At 40.9% G+C, this 21,493-nt stretch overlaps 1 protein-coding gene across 3 annotated transcripts in view; it reads left to right on the top strand.

Moving 5' to 3' along the window:
• Positions 1-21,493, top strand: part of ARSB (arylsulfatase B) — a 169,439-nt gene that overhangs the window by 66,583 nt on the left and 81,363 nt on the right. For all 3 annotated transcript variants that reach the window (XM_047088414.1, XM_047088421.1, XM_047088429.1), the window contains exon 5: positions 16,997-17,240. In XM_047088414.1, the coding sequence (XP_046944370.1) occupies positions 16,997-17,240 (244 nt within the window). The remainder of the gene's footprint in view (positions 1-16,996; positions 17,241-21,493) is intronic.

Here is a 21,493-nt window from a genome sequence, read left to right as displayed (position 1 = left end):
AGGGAGTGATTCTGGGATGACAGGGTTGTTCCGTGATTATGGCGCTGGTTATATGACTCCATTTGTCAAAATTCATAAAACTCCGTACCAAAGCAAGTGACTTTTACTGTATGTAAATCAGAAAATAAAAAATAAAAGAAATCACTAGCATACCATTTCATATCTGCTAGGGTTAATGTATCTTCGTGACTGCATGAAGTATGGAAAAGATTCATGTAATCTCTTAAGTATTTTGAAGTCATTTTACACTTGATTCCACATTAAACTTGCAGGAAACTAAAAATGGAATAAACAATGAAGCAGTCTCTTTGGGTACATAGGAGGAGCTGTCCAAAAAAGAATTTGGTGCCTCACATGCCAGGCAGATGTTTTATAGGGTCAGTTTACCACAAAAGGCCCTGATGAACAACTGAGGTCTGTAAAAGAGACACCTTGATTCCGGAAGAGATCTACTGGTTTTAAAAGAAGCCAAGTCAGTCTGGACTGGAGAAAACAAGAGCAAAGCCTTTGACATATCTTGGAAGCTCTGGGTTTTGATAATTGGGGTGGTATTGAGAATGCCCTCTCTGGAAGCATCACATCTGTTGTACTGAGCTCTCCCTCACTTGTGGTTCTAAAATATACATGGAGTAGGCTGGTTTGGACTATTTCCATGAAGCAGATTGTATACATTCCTGTAACACCAGGAAGAGTTTTCCTGAATGTAGAATTTTTTCTTTAGCCTACCTCTCATCCAAAGGGCAAAACGTGCAGGATGGATGTTTAATAGGAATGAGATCCCACTAGCTGAGCAGAGTGTCACTTTCCCCCTCTGCTTATTCTGCCTTTGAATTTTTATCATCACTTTGCATCCTTTTGCACCATCATGGGTCTGATCACTTTTGATACACAAATGTACAGCTATTGGCTTTAAGAAACCTCTTCCCCAATTACAAAAAGATTCTCTTATGCCTTTCTATAATATTTTATGCCTTTAGCTTTTACATTTAGGTCTTTGATCTGTCTTTTTCCCCCTATACAAGTTTATTTTGTTAAGATATAAGACACATTATCATAAATTCACCCTTTTAAAATGTACAATTCAGTGGTTTTTAATATATTCACACAGTTGTGTGTGAATATTCACCATTAATTTCTTGTCACCCACTCCTCCGCAAAATCCTGTGTCCATTAGCGTCAACCCTTCCTTCCAGCCCACGGCAACCACTAATCTACTTTCTGTCTCCATAGATTTGGAATGTCTCTTCTGGACATTTCATGTAAGTGGAACCATACAATATGTGGCCTTTTGTATCTATCTAGCTTCTTTCATTAGCACACTGTTTTCCATATTGTAGCTTGTATCCGTATTTCATTCCTTTTTATTATTGAATAATACTCCTTTTTTTTGCTGTACATCCCTGAAAATATATCACATTCTCTTTACTCTTTCATCAATTAGTGGACATTGGGTGTTTCCACTTTTGGGGCCTATGATGAGTAATGCTGCTGTGAACATTCATACACAAGTTTTTGTGTGGACATATGTTTTCATTTCTCTTAAGTATACACCTAGGAATGGGATTTCTCAGTTATGTAGTAACCCTATGTTCAACTTTTTGAGGAACTGCCAAACCATCTCCAAATCAGCAAAACCATGTTATAGTCCCACCAGCAATGTTTGAGGGTTCCAATTTCTCTGCATCCTCTCCAACACTTGTCATTGTCTGTCTTTTTAATTACAACCATCCTAGTGAATGTGAAGTGGTATCTCCTTGTGGTTTTGATTTGTAGCTTTCTGATGACTAATGATACTGAACATTTTTTCCTGTGCTCATCTTATTTGGAGAAATATCTGTTCAAATCTTTTGCCTACATTTTAAATGTTTTGTTTTATTGCCTTTTTTTTTTTTACTATTGCATTGTAATATCCATTAGAAAAAAAATTTTTAGTACTTATTTCTTTTTGAGAGAGAGAGAGAGAGAGAGAGTGCAAGCGGTGGGGGGAGGGCGTAGGCAGAGAGAGAGAGAGAGAGAGAGAGAGAGAGAGAGAGAATCCAAAGCAAGCTTCAGGCTCTGAGCTGTCAGCACAGAGTCCAATGTGGGGCTCGAACCCACCAACTGAGAGATCATGACCTGAGCTGAAGTCACACGCCCACTGTCTGAGCCACCCAGGTGCCATTTTTACACCCAGGTGTAATATCCATTTTTATTTCTTATGTATGCTGTGAATTGGGATTTGTCAGGATTTGTTGTTGTTGTTGTTGTTTTTCTTATAGGTATACAGTTACTCTAAAAATCATTTGTTGGAAACACATTTTTCTCAATTGGCTTGTTTTGCTAAGTATCAAACAATCATTTTTTAAAAAAAATTTTTACTGTTTATTTATTTTTGAGAGAGAGAAAGAGCGTGCAAGTGGCGGAGGAGCAGAGAGAGAGGGAGACACAGAATCTGAAGCAGGCTCTAGGCTTCATCAGCATAGAGCCTGATGAGGGTCTCAAAATCAGGAGCTGAGCCATGAGCTCATGACCTGAGTCGAAGTCTGATGTTTAACCGACTGAGCCACCCAGGCATCCCTCAAATGATCATTTAAATGTGGTTCTTTTACCAGGCTCCTCTTCTTGTACCATGCTGTCTTGATTACTATAGCTTTACATAGTAAGTCTTGAAGTTGGCTAGTGTAATTCTTTCAACTTTGTTCTTCTATTTGAAACTTGCTTGCAGTCCTAGAATAAACATCACCTGATCATCATGATGGTGGTAGGTGAAGTAATGGTCCCCTTTCTTCCTCCGAAGATATACACATTGTAGAGCCGTGAACCAATGAATATGTTTTGGACAAAGGAGAATTAAGGTTGCAGACTGAATTAAGATTTCCAGTTAGCTGACCTTAAAATGGAGAGATTATCTTGTAGGACCTAATATGATCACTGAGATTTTTAAATGTAGAAGAGAGGGGCGCCTGGGTAGCTCAGTCAATTAAGCATTTGACTTTTGATTTCGGCTGAAGTCATGATCTCATGGTTCATGGGATCAAGCCCCACATCAGACTCTGCTGACAGTGCAGAGGCTGCATGGGATTTTTTCTCTCTCTCTCTCCCTTTGCCCCTCTCCCACCTCCTCTCTCCCTCGCTAAATAAATAAACATTTTTTGAAAATAAATAAATGTGGAAGAGAGAAACAAAGAGGAGGACAAAGTAATGCAATGAGAGAAAGACTCAACCAGCTATTACTGGATTTGAAGGTGGAGGAAGAAGGTCTTGAGCCCAGGAATTCCAGTGGCTTCCAGAAACTGGAAAAAAGCAAAGAAACAGGTTCTTCCCTAGAGCCTCCAAAATTGAATGCAAGCCTCCCAACACTTTGGTTTTTTCCCAATGAGACTTGCATCAGACTTTTAACCTATAGAACAAAAAGATGGTAAATCTGTGGTGTTTAAGCTCTTAAGTTTGTGGTAATTTTTCATAGCATTGATAGAAAACTAACACAATGATGTATTATAATTTTTGTGTATAGCTGGATTTGATTTACTAAAATTTTGTTAAGGATTTTTGCACCTCTGTCCACTGTAGTTTTCTTTCTTTTCTTCTTCTTTCTCTTCTTCTTCTTCTTCTCCTCCTCCTCCTCCTCCTCCTCCCCCTCCCCCTCCTCCTCCTCCTCCTCCTCATCCTCCTCCTCCTTCTTCTCCTTCTTCTCCTTCTTCTCCTTCTTCTCTTTCTTCTCTTTCTCCTTCTCCTTCTCCTTCTTTTTCATAATGTCTTTGGGTTTGGAATCAGAGTAATACTGCATTCAATGAGGGATGCGTTCTGGAAGAGTTTGTGTAGAACTAGTAATATTTCTCCCTAAGTGCTTGATAGAATTTACCAGTGAAGCCACTGAAGCCTAGAGTTTTCTTTATGGGAAGTTTTTTAACTACACATTTCAATTTCCTGAATAGATACAGAGCTACGTAGGCTATCTGTTTTTGAGTATACTTTAGATTTTTGAGAACTTAATTGCTAAAAAAAAAATGGTTGAAACTTGGTTGATTTCCTTTTTCAAAGAAAGAGGCCTTCTTTCACCAGCTTTTTGAATATTTATAGTGCAATTTAATATATTTTAGATCTAAAATATTTATTTTGAGGTTTTATTGTGAGATTGCATAAACATAAGTACAAATATACTGTGTATTGGCAGTGAGACATAGTAAGTCTGTGAGTCCTTCTTCACCAGGAAATCTGATTCCCATTTAGCTTCCCATGCACTTAAGCCACTCACCTGGGGCGCGAACATGCCAGCGTCTGTGATACGTAAGTTTATATTGTAAATCGGTTGACGTTCTGATGTATATATCATCTGTAATAGTTTTGCTCCTGAGAGGTGGAGCCTCTCTCCGTGAGCTGGCAGAATTATTTATGAGCTTGCAGGGCTTTAGGCCAGATCCCCAACCATGGTAAATTTACAAAGTAACGAATGTCATCTGACAAGCCTCTTGACAGAGAGGCCACAATTTATCCCTGGCTATATGTCCCAACTTGCCATTGTGTAGGGCAGTGGTTCCTCCTGGAAACATTTTGGAAATTTGGTGGGCTGCTGCTAGCACTCAGTGGGCAGAGGCCCAGACGCAATGCCCCTAATAACCCCGTGCAGTGAGGAGCTTCCCTGAGTCTTAGATGCTCACGGATATCCGACTGCTTTGTCATAAAGATTAAAGAACATGCTTCGGGTTTTCTGAGTTTAGAACCAAGTCTAGTTTTACATATAAGCACAAGGCACTTTTTGTGTGGTTTTAGATCCACTTAATATCCCAATTTTTATTTTAGCATTCATACCTACCCTCTTTGATTTTTCTGTGCCTCTAGTATAGAATGGTCTCCTTTAAGCCGAAAGTTATTAATATACAGCACATGGAATTATCTAATCACTTTGCTGTATCTTCTAGGACTGAGCCTGCACATTTTCAGGTGAAACACATGCTAATATATTATCAATTACCTATTCTCCTTTATATTACATTTAGAGTTGTTTTACAAAGTAGGTGGTTAAGTATAATATTGTGTTTGAATCCCATTACAGTACAGTATAGGAAGAACTATAAAATTTTAACTATAAAAAGGGGGTTTGGGGCTTGAAAGGCTTGAGAACCATGATATAGAAGCAAGCTTTCTTTTCTCCCCTATTTCAAAACTTCCCCAGTTATTATAGTTGCTATTCGATTAAAAGGTACAATCTGTGAGTGAGTCCACAGATGGGTCATGTGTTACCACATCCACAAGAAACACAAAACAAGTACAACAATAAAAATGGATTCACCTTCTCTTTCGCCTGCAGAATAACCTAATATGACTATTTTATCCACCAAACACAGTGCACCCAGCCGTAATGCTCACACGTGTGTGCAGCGATCACAGATCTGTCCACAAACTTTGCCATGCAAGAAGTGTAACTTGCTTCATCTTTCCCTGCAGAAGTGAACGTAACACTGCTCGCTGGGGTTGCAGTCCTGCTGGGTGGAGGAAACCTGGGGTCAGTCAGTTCAGATCATCAGTTCAAGGTCGTTTTGTCTCATCCCTGGCTGCCCTCCAGGGAACCAGTACATTGCAGCCGAGGAGATTGTCTGGTCCACGGTCACTTTCTACAGAAACCCCCTTCATACGGGGCCTTTTCATGTCGTCCATCCATCTAGATCGTGCTGCAACCCCCTGGCCTGCAGAGACTCAGACCATCTCTTGCCCCATCTGTGCTCTTCTCCACAGCAAATGAACAGCCGTCCATCACTGGGGCTGTAACCTCTTCTACATTGTGGTGTGAGGGCCTCGGAGCCTACGTTGTTCTCTGTTGCAGCCACACCACACTGGGCACAGGAAAATGCAAGGAGCCTTGCTGTCCCCTTCTTCTTACTTTAGTCTCAGAGTGGTCTCTGCAGAGACCATCTCCAGCAATTTGCACCTTTCTAATTTGCAGATTCTAGCCTGCTCTGAAATTAGGAAGCCAGACACCATTCATAAAATTAGAATCGTGTCTAAGACTAAACTGGCCCTGCATTAGGGTCTGATTGCAGGGACTTGTTGATGCCTATTATGGTGATTCAGGGGCATGTGTTCTGATTTATTTGTTTGATTTTGTTTTTTCATCCTGTGTTCATGGCTGTTGAGAAGACCTTGAGTGTCCCAGTTATTGGACCCCTTCTTTCCTTCCTCCCTCCCTCCCTCCCTCCCTTCCTCCCTCCCTCCCTCCTTCCCTTCCTCCCTTCCTCCCTCCTTCCCTCCCTCCCTCCCTCCCTTCCTCCCTCCTTCCCTCCCTCCCTCCCTCCCTCCCTCCCTCCCTTCCTCCCTTCCTTCCTTCCTGCTAATTTTTAAATTTGAGTGTAGTTGACATGCAGTGTTACATTAGTTTCAGGTGTACAACATAGTTATTCATCATCTCCATATGTTATGCTATACTCACCACTGGTGTAGGTCCCATTTGTCACAAAACATCACTATGACGGTACTGTTGACTATATTTCCTGCCTTTTATGCCCATGACTTTTTCATTCCATAACTGGAAGCCTATGTCTCCCACTCCCCTTGACCCATTGTACTCATCCTTCCATCCCAGCCTCGTGATAGCAACCAGTTTCCTCTCTGTATTTATGGGTCTGATGCCACTTTTTGTTTATTTGTTGTTTGTTTTTAGATTGTGCATATGAGTGAAATCACATCGTATTTGTCTTTCTCAGAACTCTCTCTTTCCACATCCCTTTGTCTCCTGGTGAAATGCCTTCATTTAACCTCTTGCTTCTCATTAAGCACAGGGACCTCACTGCTTCCCACACTTCCTCTTCTCCAGCCGGCTTCCCTTCTGAGCACCTGCTCGGAATGTCCAGTGTTATTTGATTTCTCCTCACTCTCACTGTGTACCCCGTCAGAAGGGGTTCTGCCACCTGTATGATCAGGAGGACTGATCAGTCTGAGGACTCACAGTTTGTTTTACTTTGGCTTTGGAACAAGTGTCATCTGCAAATCCAAGGGAATCTTGTTCTTGTATCTTTATTAAGTATGCATTCAATATTTGAATTATTTGTTAATTCTCGTAACAGACTTTGTAATATCTAGGTATATTAAGTTATTTTTGTTTCTGACATTAAATGTTTCACTCTTACCTTGTTCTTCAAAGAGAATTGTGTTGATCAGTGTCCTCATGAGTTGTTTGTCTCTCTTCCGTAAGTGGACACCCATACCTCAGTGAGTTGCTTTAGCACTGAACAAACCTCAGAAAAGAGCGTTGGGCAAACAGGATCACCGGGTCACTCAGTTTGTTTTATTGTGTTTTTTGGGTAACCCTAAAAGCCTATCTTACTATCTCTGAAGTAGACATCCAAGAAAATGTTGCTTCTGCATCAAAGGTAAATTCAGAACATTTAACTTGTATCATATATTTGGAAACATAAAGACAAAGTAAAGTAGTTGATGCTTGCCCAAAAAGAATATTTTAGCCTTCTCTGGCATAATTCTCTCTGAAAAATCATTGACCTCAATTCCCATCTTTTCATGTCATACGAGGAATTAATGTACTTATTATTTCACAATACTTCTACTTTTTTCTGTCTGCTGCTGTTATTTTCACTTCTCTCTTATTCTCAAACTTGCCAGACTCTGAAGCACTTCTGTGATGCTTTTTCATCTATTACTTCTGAATTAGCATTACTGATGGATAAACAGATACCTAGTTTAAAAAAAAAAAAATCTGCCTTAAAGGAGTTTCAGGTCTGGAAAGGGAGCTGAATAATTTATGAGTAAACCATGTTTCTCCCTCAAGCTGCCAAATAACTTTAGTTTGCCCTGATATTCATAACTTCATTAGTTAAAAGTATCAAGCATTCTTTCAAGATCAAACTGAAGGGAAAACAAGGAAGGCTTTAATTTAAAAAAGGGATAGAACAAACATGTACTTTTGCTGGTCCCCAAATACTGTAGACATTGGGCTCCTGTGCTACTTGATAGGGATCAGGAATATGGAGCCCAAATCCATGCCTCCCGAATGGGAGTAACAACATTCTGTACTTACTTTTAAGGACCACTAAGATCTGTGACTACCTACACTTTAAATTATAGAAAAAGTTCAGATGTTTGCCTACCATATATAATAAATTAGGACACTGTTTTCCAGTTTCCAGTTCCATTTCAGCATGTCTTTCTTTCTTTCTTTCTTTCTTTCTTTCTTTCTTTCTTTCTTTCTTTCTGGAGTGAGTGAGTGAGTGAATTGGCTCGAACTCACAACCCTGAGATCGAGAGTTGCATGCTCCACCGACTGATCCAGCCAGGTGCGCCCCCCCCCCGCCCCTCCCGCCATTATAACTTTTAGAGACCAAATGTTTCAACTCTTTCAACAGACTTTTGAGTCTTCTCATCCTTAAATTTTATTTTATTTTTTTTTTTTAATTTTTTTTCCACGTTTATTTATTTTTGGGACAGAGAGAGACAGAGCATGAACGGGGGAGGGGCAGAGAGAGAGGGAGACACAGAATCGGAAACAGGCTCCAGGCTCTGAGCCATCAGCCCAGAGCCTGACGCGGGGCTCGAACTCACGGACCGCGAGATCGTGACCTGGCCGAAGTCGGACGCTTAACCGACTGCGCCACCCAGGCGCCCCTCATCCTTAAATTTTAAAGGAGAGATAAAATCCCATTGGCGTCTCATCATTATAAGCAATGACATTAGCCCCATGGAAAGGAAGAAATCTTTTACTATCACCCTGGATCATCTTCCTTTTAATCCTCATTTATTCCTGATTTTGCCTTTCCCTGCATCTCTATCCCTTTGTCTTCAGCCCTTTTGGAGACTGCATCAGTTATTTGCGGTCTGGTTGCCAGGCCCATTCCAGCAGCATCTTCCCAATGCTAGTTCAGCAGGAGCGCTCCCGTTGCTGGTGCTTTCATCCAGATGTAAGTCAGACTGTGTCTGGCTGGGACTGAGCTCACAGAATTGATCTGCCCTGAGTGCTGCAAACCATTTGAAACCCCTACAAATATTCAAGTGAATGACTGAATAAAGCTTCAGTTTCTGACATTTTATTTGAATCACAGGCTATGGCCATTGTTCCTGTTTCCTTGATAATTGATATGCTTTATTTAGACTCCTAGAAACAGGAAGGTGTCAGCTGGCTCTGTCCCCAAAATAACAGAAAAATCCCTCAAATGCATTGTGTTTTTATGACTCTCAAGAAATTACCTACAGAGAAGAGAATGTAATTGAGAAGGGCTCTGTGCATAAAATCTTTCCTTGTTAATGAAAGCATGGGGTTTTAGAGTGCACTTGTAATACCTAAATCTAGTATGAGTGTAATAAATACCTAGATAGGAGGCTTTTCTGCTATTTGATGCTGCTGCTGGTTGTGATTACCATCAGTGAAGATGGTTAATATTTATTGAGCACTACTTTTGTGCCAGGCTCTATATTAAGATAGGCATTATTGTTATCCTCACTTGACGAATGAGGAAATTAGACGGCGAGCAATCTCTCCAAACTTACAGCACTTAACTCCAATTCTTTGAATCCATTTCAATGAACTAAGAAATGTGGCAGTGGGGATGATAGAGAAAAACGCTGACAGTCGGAAGCCAGCTAGACACGTTTTTGTTTATATCTAGTCATCATTCAGCTCAAGTTTTCCTTACGTTCTGGCAACAGAGTGTTCTTAAGAGTATAGTTAACTTAATCTGTAATTAAGGAGAAGCCTTGATGCAGAGCACACTACGATCCAATGTGTAACTGAGTAAGGCCCTGGAGCCTCCTTTTCTCAGTTGCTGGGCTCCCCCTCTCTGATGCTGCTCAGCCCTGTCCTGTCATTCTGGTTTCAGCTCCTCTGAGAGGCCCATGAATGAAGAGATCACATCTCTTTTTCTACTCACTCCATGAGATAGCAAGCCTTGTCTGTCTTCCTGGCTCCCATTTCCCCAAAGCTGGAATGGTCCTTGGTACATGGTGAGCACTCCCAAAAGATTTGTTAAGGGGGTAAGCGGGGACTCTCTTCCTGGCCAGGACCGCGCTCCCTCAAATGCTTTCAAACAATCCCCTTTGACTTCAGTGTGGCTGATCAGGGGCCACATCGGACAAACTATTCCAGTATTGTGAGTTTGATTTGCTTAAATTCTCAAGGGTACCAGGAGGCACCCCCCCCACCCCAAATATCCTATTAAATAAGCAGCATCTTTGTACACAACGGTTTCTTAAAAGTCAAGATCATGGAATGGCTAGATGACGGCTCAGAAAACACTATCCAATAAGCAAAGTAAACTTTTAGTGCCTTCAGTCTCAATATTTAGTGGCCCTTTCTCCATTTGTTTATTTGTTCCTTACTCTGCACCCCACCCCCATTCTTGAGCCCTTCTCTTCAGTGGGTCCTATGCTAGGTCCTGGGAATGCAAAGATGAATGAGACATTGTCCTTGTCCTTGGGAGGCAGAGTTCTGGAAGATGAACCCATGTACAACTAATTAACAATATATAGCGAACAACTAATTAACAAGATATAGAGATAAGTGTGATAGGAAAGGTGTATATAAAGTGCAGATGTACAGAGACACTGTCTAGGCAGGGGGGTGGTGGGGAGCAGTATATGAAAAGTTAACAGAAGATGTGACATTTATCCTGAGAATTAAAATTTAAGTCAGGCAGGAAAGAAGAGGGAGAGCATTTTAGGGAGAGGAACCAACATGTACAAAGGCAAAATGAGCACGAAAGGGCATGACATACCCTAACAACAGGGCAAAGTTAGTTCTCTGTGAATGAAGCACAGGGCACTTTTTCTTTTTTGTAAGATTTTATTATTTTTTTTTAAGTGTATTTATTTATTTTGCGAGAGAGTATGTGTGTGAGTGAGCAGGGGAGGTGCAGAGAGAGGAGAGAAAGAGAATCCCAAGCAGGCTCTGTACTGTAACTGCAGAGCCCATCGTGGGGCTTGAATCCATGAACCATGAGATCATGACCTGAGCCAAAGCCAAGAATCAGACGCTTAACTGACTGAGCCACCAAGGCTCCCTAAGATTTTATTTTTAAATAATTTCTATGCCCAGTATGGGACTTGAACCTATAGCCTGGCGATCAAGAACCGCATGCTCCACTGACTGAGCCAGCCACGTGCCCCAGCACAGGGCACTTTCTTTGGGAAGGGCAGGAGTTGATGCCCAATAAGTAGATTGGGGCCAGATGTAAAGGATTCTATATGTGGGCTGAAGTTTGAACTTTTTCCTGATTAGAAACCAATTAGAGGTCTTTAGACATGAACATGGCTTGATTGGGTTGGGGTTTCACAGTGATACCTCTGACAACAAAGTGAAACAATCTGTAAGTCACCCCCATTCCAGGTGGGAGGAGTGCCAGACCCGAGGCTCTGGGATAGATGGGGGTGAATGGTTTTGAAATCTATTTGAAAGATAGACTTGGCAGAAGGGAATGCACATTCAGTCAGAAATTGATGTACAGGGCTGCCTGGGTGGCTCAGTTGGTTGAGTGTCCAACTTATGCTCAGGTCATGATCTCGTGGTTGGTGAGTTTGAGCCCCACATGGGGCTTGCTGCTCTCTGCCTGTTAGCACAGAGCCTGCTTCAAATCCTCTGTCCCCCTCTCTCTCTGCCCCTCCTCCACTTACACTCTGGAAAACTAAATAAAAAACATGAAGAAAAAAAAAAAGAAATTGAATGTAGAACAAGAGGAACAGAGAAGAACATTAAATTGTAAATTCAGTGTCAGATAGGTATTTTCTCCAAGATCTTTTCATAGGAGAAAATTGAGTTTCCTTGATCCTCTAGATGACTTCAAAGACATATATTAACCCTCCAATTTGCATTTTAGTTAAAAAGTTTTGAAAAAAAATAGGCTAAAAAAAATCAACCATCAGCAAGCAGTCCTCTTTTTCAGAAAAGGAGGTGTGTTGGTATTTCTTGGTATTTGAAGTCATGTTGTCTACTCATTTGTCACAGTTACATTGCTGGCCCTGTTCAGAGGAAAGTCCAGGCCCTTTGAGGCTGTTGGAGCTTTTCTTGCTTTTTCTTTTAGGATCCCTGAGTCAGAGTGAGGAGGATGTCTTGGATAAGTCCAGGTTGGGGGCAGTGAGATGGAAATATACTGATATTCAGGGCAGCCTTCCACAGCCAAGCCACAGCATTATACTGTTTGGGAGTCGTCCTAAAAAGTAATGTTGTTGTCATGGTTCCATCTTAACTTTTATCAGCTGGGTAAGGATGAGACTTCATGGTCATATACTTAATGCTTTGGCTCAGATCTTTGGCTAATCAATGTTTTTCCATGACCTTTTGACAGTTATTTTTGTTCAGTAAGGAATAATAAAGTGAAATTTACCATCTGTATACGACGACATTTATTTTTGACATTTCTTTTCTAGACAGCAAAGTGTTTATAATTAGGTTTTCCCTCTGCCAAAAACATTGCGGAAAAACTATTTCCCTGAAAAAAAAAAATTCAGAGCTTCCTTTACTAGTTGGAATCATCTTATATTGATTTGGAAGATTTTTTGTAAGTCAGGAAATGAAACAAAATTTTCTCTTGAAAATTCTTAGCAAGAACAAAAGGTAATTTCTGCCCAAAAGAAAATTAGGACAGAAGGTGAAAAGAACCATGTTTGAAATGGTGATGGTGGGGCACCTGGGTGGCTCAGTTGGTTAAACATCCCATTTCGACTCAGGTCATGATCTCACGGCTTATGGGTTCGAGCCCCGCATTGGGCTCTGTGCTGACAGCTTAGAGCCTGGAACCTGCTTTGGATTCTGTGTCTCCCTCTCTCTCTGCCCTCCCCTGCTCACTCCCTCTCTCTCTCTCTTTCAAAAATAAAAAGAAAGGAAAAAGAAAATAAATGGTGATGGTTCCATTGTCTTTTTCAGTTTTAATTTGTCAGATTTAAGTGAGCAATATTGGAAACCTTATTTCAAATGAGCTTATCGTATTCTTTTCTTTTTAAGGCTCATTTTCCATTTATTTATTTTTTTAAAATATAATTTATTGTCAAACTGGTTTCCATACAACACCCAGTGCTCATCCCAACAAGTGCCCTCCTCAGTGCCCATCACCCACTTTCCCTGTCCCCCACCTCTGAGCTTATTGTATTCTTGCTGCAACTGTGATCAGTTTTTTTTTTAAGTTTATTCATTCATTTTGAGAGAGAGAGAGCACATGTGAGCAGGGGAGGGACAGAGAGAGAGGGAGAGAGAGAATCCCAAGCAGTGTCCACCCTCAGTGTGGAACCTGACGAGGGGCTTGATCTCATCACCACGAGATCATGGCCTGAGCTGATACCAAGAATCGAATGCTTAACTGACCGAGCCACCCAGGCGCCCCTGTGATCAGGTTTTATGTCCAACTTCTTGAAATACCCAGGAGACTGTGCTAGAACTGATGCACAACGCTATTTCTGAAGAGCCCAACTGTGGATTCTACCCCTTAGCTGATAAGTGGCAGCCTTCAGGCAGGTGTCACCTGCAGAGATGCAGACCCCTGGCAAAGCCCAATCGCCCTCTTTATGCTGCCACTTGTGCTGTTGGCTCGGTGATAGGGGAGTCCGAGAGACATTGCAGTATGCCAGTTGACAGTGCTTTCTCTCTAGAGTGCTCTTGAAAACATGACTGATAACAGATGATAGAATCCCTTACCGTTGCTGATGGGAAGAACGGCCCAGTGAGCAGTGGCAAAAACAGTCCTACTCACTGCATCAGCACCCTCCCCTGCTAAGATGTAGAAACCCCTTCCAGCTCCCACAGTAGCCACAGTGGCCAAATTCTCTTTTACAGCACAGAGTATTTTCCTTTTGGAGTCAGACCTGCTCCTAGCGTCAGATCGCAGCCCCAGCCCCCCTCCTCCTCATCTCCATGTGCATTTCCTCCACCATCATCATCCAGTATTTTTGTATTGAGCACTGACAAGTGTGTGGAACTGGAAGAGATTATATGATCTCTCAAAGGAGTGAATCTATTTAAAATACAGACAACAGGCATCTGCTCCAAGCCCTGAGCCAGTATCGTTTATGGCAGTCTAGACAACAGAGGGAAATAATAGTGCCAGCTCAGCCATTCTTGACCTCAGGGCACAGAGTGTAAACGTTTCTTTCCAGTGTATTTTTGTATAACACGAACAGTGCCTCCTTTTAAGTTTTGAAACGTTGGTTTTGGGTGACATACTCTGTGAGGTATAAGCAATACAGAGGAATTCCCTCTGTCAAAAGATGGCGACTTCTTGCTGGGAATATACAGGTTTGCTCACGGGAAATAGAAAGTGTATTGAATAAACTGGCTTGGGTGACTGTTTGGGCCTTGACTTTTTGTCAAGAAGAGATGTAAGGTTTTAGGAAAGGTTCTTTTAAGTCTGTGATAGCAAACGATAAGACTAATTGTCACCCACCCATGTGCTGCAGAATTGTTATCTTCATGTAGTCTAGCTCCAGACTCTTCTCCCTCCCTTCGCAAAGCACACAGAAGATCCGGGGACCTAGTGTGTTAAGGATGAGCAGAAGCATCCTTAGAGGCAGAACCTTGAATTTCTTACCAGCAACAAAGGTTCCTCTAAAGGGAACTATAACCGCCTTGAGATACCATCACCTTCTGCTATATCAAGAGGAAGAGTATACACTTTGCTGAGATTTACTCTGCTTGTGGTTCTCCTAGGGAAGTGAAGCTTTATGTGGCCCGTAGGCATAAAACTCACTCTAGCCCAGGGACGTCAGGAACATGACGCTCTGAGGGCAGAAGGTACCTGGGGAGTCACGCAGACCTTGTTTGAAGCCTAGCTTTGCCACTTTTTAGCTATTTGGACTTGTCAAACTCCTTTTTTTTTTTTTTAACAACAAAATGGTTAATACTAGACTGAGTTGTTATAAATTATATTAGCTACCATTTATTGAACACTTAGGTTGTGCCAGGTACTCAGCCAAGCAGTGATCATAAGTGGTGTCATTTAATTTTCATCATAGTACCCGAGGTAGGAATCATCAGTTCCACCTTACATATAAAGAAACCGAGGTAGGTGTTGCCCTGAGTCGCACAGCTACTGAGTGGTTAGCATGAGGCTTCGATTCCAGGCCGATCAGACTTTAGATTCTTTAAGAGACCATGTAAAATTAAAGTGGTGCCTGTTGCATAGTAGGTGCTTAACAAATGTTAGTTCTTTTTCCTTCCCTGTGTTTCCTGTGGCTTTGATCTTGATTTCTGCGTTAGATTTTTACATCACAGAGCGGGTCTGTCATACTGCCCTCATGTGGCTCCTTTGGATAACAGTGGTTTTCTAAAAAAAGATTTAATCGAAGTGTAATATGTATGCAAATAAGGGTTATTTCAAATGTGTCTCTAGAGTCACCTAAATGTATGGATACTTTTCGAGGTAGTGATGATTCTCCAAACTCACTGTAAAAGCAATATCTCTCTTTTTCCCTACGGTCCAACTTAATTTCTAACTGAGCTGCAACCAGCTGGTAAGATACTTAATTTCAGTCACTCTCATAACTTCTCCTCTGGCTTCAACTTCAGTTGTTTTGGAAGAATACCTTCTTCCCTGGACACAGTGCATGACGAAGCTTTGTCTTGCCATCCTGTCAAGAAAGGAGGAACTTTACTTGCAATTATTTTTTCCACCCAACTGCTCTGTTTAGAGACGTTGAGCCCACTGGAGAAATTTTCAACTTTCACACTTAAAAAAGAGTTCATATCACTAGGGAGTAGAAGTTTAATTCATTTACCAGTGTAAATGTTAGAAAGTTTTTCCAGGTGAGTAAAATGAAAAGGTCTTCTGTCCCCACTCGGTAGGACTAAGTGAAATTTCACTCAGAAGTTTCTTTTTTAAATTTTATTTTATTTTAGAGAGGGGGGGGGAGGTGGGCAGAGGGAGAAAGAATCTTAAGAAGGCTCCACACTCAGCAAGGAGCCCAATGAGGGACTCAGTCCCACAACCCTAGGGTCATGACCTGAGCTGAAATCCAGAGTCAGACACTAAATCAGCTGAGCCACACAGGTGCCCTAAGGTTTCTTTCCATGTACCGGAGGGAGCTCAGCTTACCTGGATTCATTCTCCTATGTGACACAAAATTGCCTGCATGCAATTGCAACCTCATCATTGATTATTAGTACAGGGCTCTGTCCCAAGCAGATATCTTCAGGGGGCTTCCTTGTTTTTCAGTGACCTTATCCAAGGGGATTTGAAGGTCTCATGTCAGAGTTGTGCCACACTGCCCTCTGGTTATGTCTGTGTAATGGAGGGAGTGTTGAGTGGAAAAAGGAGTGTTGAGTACCTCTTGGTACTGGAAGAGGTAAGGAGGAGGTATCTTTTTAGTTCTTAAGCACCATTTAAAAGCAACATAGAAGTCTTCTGTTCTTGAGGTGCCTGGGTGGCTCAGTCGGTTGGGTGTCTGACTTCAGCTCAGGTCGTGATCTCACGGTGCCCCGCATCGGGCTCTGTGCTGACAGCTCAGAGCCTGGAGCCTGCTTCGGATTCTGTGTCTCCCCCTCTCTCTGCCCCTCCCCCGCTTGCACTCTGTCTCTCTCTCAAAGATAAATAAACATGCCCTCTTATGTGGATCCTGAGAAACTTAACAGAAGACCGTGGGTGAGGGGAAGGAAAAAAAAAGTTAGAGAGGGAGGGAGCCAAAACATAAGAGACTCTTAAAATCTGAGAACAAACTGAGGGTTGATGGGGGGTGGGAGGGAGGGGCAGGTGGGTGATGGGTATTGAGGAGGGCACCTTTTGGGATGAGCACTGGGTGTTGTATGGAAACCAATTTGACAATAAATTTCATATTAAAAAAAAAGGAATTCTTCAGTTTTCATGAAAATAAATTAAAAAGAGAATGTGTATTGTCAATTTCAGTGCCTTAAAATTTCACATGGAGAAAAAACTCCAAAATTATGTATGTCTTCTTTCTCCATAATTTTTTTTATTTTGCATAAAATAATACCCACAAGAAAAAAGATAAACACTTTTTAAAATTTTTTTTTAAAAAAGAAGTTTTCTGTTCTTAAATGTGTCTAGCATTGTCCTCATGCAAAGACCTAACTGTATTTCAGATAATGGAGGACAGACATTGGCAGGGGGCAATAACTGGCCCCTTCGAGGAAGAAAATGGAGCCTGTGGGAAGGAGGCATTCGAGGAGTGGGCTTTGTGGCGAGCCCCTTGCTGAAGCAGAAGGGTGTGAAGAACCGGGAGCTCATCCACATTTCTGACTGGTTGCCGACTCTCGTGAAGCTGGCCAGGGGAAGCACAAAAGGCACCAAGCCTCTGGATGGCTTTGATGTGTGGAAAACCATCAGGTACTTGTACATCATCCTCTTTTCCCTCCTAGGGCAGAAACGGCAAGAACAGCCTGACAGGATTGAGTGAGCATGATAGCTTTTGTGTGAAAAACGATAGTTCAGCTTACAAATAAATGATTACAAAGAAGTAGAAATGTCTTTAGGAATGTTTTAATTATATATATCTTTTACGTTCTGGATTTGAGACTGTGGCCCTGTGTGCTACATAAAGCGGAAGATTGTCCTCAGCTGCACACCTTGTACAGGGGTGTTTTAATCAGAGAAGCGTCTCTAAGATGTAGGATAGGGTATTGTTTGCTCCCTCAGGGGACCTACCCTGTTGTTTGCTGGGAGAGTAGAGAACCAAGCAGCGGGTAGAGCTGGAATGTGAGCCAGGGAGCATCTGTGCATAAGTATCTAATGAGCACCCGTTATGAGCCAAGCCCTGTTTTAGGGGTGAAGGAATTAGGAATGAACAAGAGGCAAGATCTTGGCTCTCATGGAGCTTATATTCTAGTGGGGAAGGGCGGGGTGGTGGAGCAGGAAATAAACAAGTAAACACATAAATAAGCAAGGTGACTTCCAGCAGCAATAAACACTATGAAGGTAATAAAACAGTGCATTGTGATAGAGAGAACTGGAAGAATGTAAGGGGGGTACAATCTGGGGAGCACAACCGGGACTCCGCTTTGGAAGTGATGACAGGCCTTCTCCTATTTACCGCCACAGTGTAGAAAAATGGCATCCAAGGTGAGGACACGGTATACACCTTCGAGGGTGCTGAAAGAAAACTATCAACTTGTATTTGTATTTAATTTTATCTTATCCTTGTTTAAGAATAGGCCTTATAAGGTACATAATAGATGAGCACATATATCTAAATTATAATTATGTGTATATACATATCGGGGGTATTGTTGTTACTGATGGAATGGCATTTGTCTAGTGCAATAGTTTGCAACCTCTGTTGGTGTTACAGAAGGAGAAAATGTGGATGATTGGTCCCTAGTGACCAGAAAGAGACAACCTCCTCATACTCTCCTTCTTCATCCCACTTCAGAGGCCCCATCTCAAAAATAGTAGGGTTTCTATTCTTAGGAAATATACAATGAAGTAGGAGTAAAAGGTCATGATGACACGTTAACCTACCTTCAAATGGTTTAGAAAAAATTGTGTGTATTTCCATACATATTTCAAGGTACACGGAGAGATAAAGTGTACATATCTAGTAAAATATGAAAAATAGGATAATCTGGGTAAAGGGCATAGGTGTTCTTTTACCGTTTCTTATTTTTGCAACTCTCAAAACATCAGATCATGACCTGAGCTGGAATCAAGAGTCAGATGCTTAACCAACTGAGCCACCCAGGGGCCCCTATTATTTACCATTTAAACAGAACTCAGTCATATCCACATCATCTAACAGCTAAGCCAAGAAGTAAACAATAAAACTTCTTCTTTCATTAGTTGTTTTGAAAGTTTATACTCATTATTTGCTCATTCATATAAGATGACGTTTTTCTTTTTCTTAAAAATATTTCTGTCCCTTATCCATGATCTAAACTTGATATGTACACGTGTTCTGCAGTTACTCTATTTTTATTTAATTTTCCCGAGTGTAAGTAATATATAGTCATTGTAGATAATTTGCAAAGTATCACAAAAGTAATTTGTGATCAAAATAATCACCCAAATCTTACCTGGAAACAGCTACCATAAATATGTGTCATATTTCCTTAAAATGTTTCTTAGTATTTTTTACTACCTTTTTTCCTCACTTAATACATCATCAATTTTGATCATGTCATCCAAAAAACCCATTACAAACATTATTTCAATGGCTGAATATTCTTTTTTTTTTTTTTAGTTTATTTATTTTAAGAGAGAGCTTGCACAAGCAGGGCAGGGGCCGAGAGAGAGGGAGAGAGACTCCTAAGCAGGTTCCAAGCTGTCAGCACAGAGCCTGATGTGGGGCTCAGTCTCATGAACCATGAGATCATGACCTGAGCCAAAATCAAGAGTCAGACGCTGAACAGACTGAGCCACCCAGGGACCCTGAATGCATATTCTATCATATACCTTGATATGTCAACTTAACCATTCCCTTAATATAGATTAATTTTTATGTTTTTATTAATAACACTAGAGTAAACAATTTATTCATAAAATCTCTATATTTTGGATTTTTTCCCACTAAATAGAAATTATTTGAAATTAAATTCTTAAACTAGAGAATGACTATTTTATTTGTTTTTTAATGTCACTCAGTTTCATTGCACACACTAAAATTTTTTTTCTTGTATTGAACACAAACCTTGAAAAAGTTTGCCTGATTTTGGATAGTGAAGAAAATAGATATCGAGTTAAATCTGGAGGTTGGGGCACCTGGGTGGCTCAGTCGGTTGAGCGTCCGACTTTGGCTCGGGTCATGATCTCACGGTTCCTGAGTTCGAGCCCTGCGTCGGGCTTTGTGCTGACGGATCAGAGTCTGGAGCCTGCTTCAGATTCTGTGTTTCCCGCTCTTTTCCCCTCCCCCGCTCATGTTCTGTTTCTCTCTGTCTCTCAAAAGTAAATACATGGTAAACAAAATTTTGTTTAAAAATCTGGAGGTTAATTTTGTTAAAATGTCTTTATTTCATTATTCACCTGCAAGGCAAGAAGTAGCAATCAGAGATGTATAGTCAAGGAGCGCTGGGTGGTTAGGGTTCTATAGTCCAGTTGAATGGTGTCTGACACCTTTTTCTTCTCTGACTCACTTAGGACTGGTGAATTCATAAGGTAAGGAAAAATGATATAGTTTAATTTCATTTTTCCAGCTTTATTGAGATATAATTGATATAAAGCATTGTGTGAATTTAAGGTACACATCGTGATCATTTGATATACATATATACTAGGAAGTGATTACCTCAATAAGGTTAGTTAACACATTTATCACCTCCCATAATTACTATTTTTTTGTGTGTGGTGAGAACATTTAAGATCTACTCTTTTAATAAATTTTAAGTATACAATAGTATTTTTTTAAAAAAATGTTTGTTATTTCTGAAAGAGAGAGAACACGAGCGGGGGTGGGGGGTGCACAGAGAGAGGGGGACAGAAGATCTGAAGTGGACCTGGCACTGACAGCAGAGAGCCTGATGTGGGGCTTGAACTCATGAACCTGAGGTCATGACCTGGGCCGAAGTCAGACGCTTAACAGACTGAATCACCTAGGTGCCCTATAATACAGTATTGTTGACTATAGTCAGCATGCTGTACATTAGATCCACTGAACTTATTCATGTTATAGCTGGAGTTTGTACCCTTTCAGCAACATCTTCCTATTTCCCCTACCCTCCAGTTCCTGGCAACCACCATTCTATTCTAAGAGTTCAGCCACCCTCTTTTTTTTAGATTCCAGGTGTAAGAGATATCCTGCAGTATTTAGAGAATGAGCATTTTGAAAACATTTGATAGACATTATAACATTGCTTTCCAACAAAGTACCACAGTACTTTTATTCCACTGGTGTATGAGAATTCTCACGTACTTTCACAACTTTTCCTTATACAGCTTAAAAAAAAAAACAAACCTCTGTTAATATCATAGGCAAATTGTCTCATTTTAACTTGAATTTCTTTGACTATTAAAGAAATTAATTTTTAAATGTTTTATATTCCATTTGTATTTTCTCTTTTGGGAATGTTTGTGACTTTTTACATTTACGGAAGTTTGTGTTTTCTTGCTGAAATCAGTTTTTTGTTTGCTGTTTTGGTCAGAAGGCTCTTTTTCAGCCTGAAATGTGCTATATATTTTTCTCTAAGTGTAGTGCTTTGATTTTCTTCCATATAATTCCTGAACTGTTGTGAGATTCCTGTGTGTGTTATGTTATATCTAAATCAGAGGAGTAGGTTTTTTATCCAGGTTTTTGATTCATGGACCTCTTTGAGATTCTGAGAACTATGAATTTACATATGCACAAAAATTTGGGAAGAATTAATTTTTATAATATTAGACACTGATTACACATTCTTTTTTATGTGATTACACATAGAAACATATTTGAGAAACATTCTTTACCAACCTGTGTCGCTCTCATTAATTTTTTAATGTTTTATTTAGTTTTGAGAGAGAGAAAGAGAATGAGCAAGGGAGGGACAGAGAGGGGGGGACAGAGGATCCAAAGCGGGCTCTGCATTGACAGCAGTGAGCCCGAGGCAGGGCTTGAACTCACAAACCATGTGATCATGACCTGAGTTGGACACTCAACCAACTGAGCCACCCAGGCA

Source organism: Lynx rufus, unplaced genomic scaffold (assembly GCF_022079265.1).
Source record: "Lynx rufus isolate CCGP_SWC_20201006 ecotype Redwood Valley unplaced genomic scaffold, mLynRuf1.p SCAF_1, whole genome shotgun sequence".
Taxonomy (NCBI): domain Eukaryota; kingdom Metazoa; phylum Chordata; class Mammalia; order Carnivora; family Felidae; genus Lynx; species Lynx rufus.
This window is presented reverse-complemented; position numbering and strand designations above follow the sequence as displayed.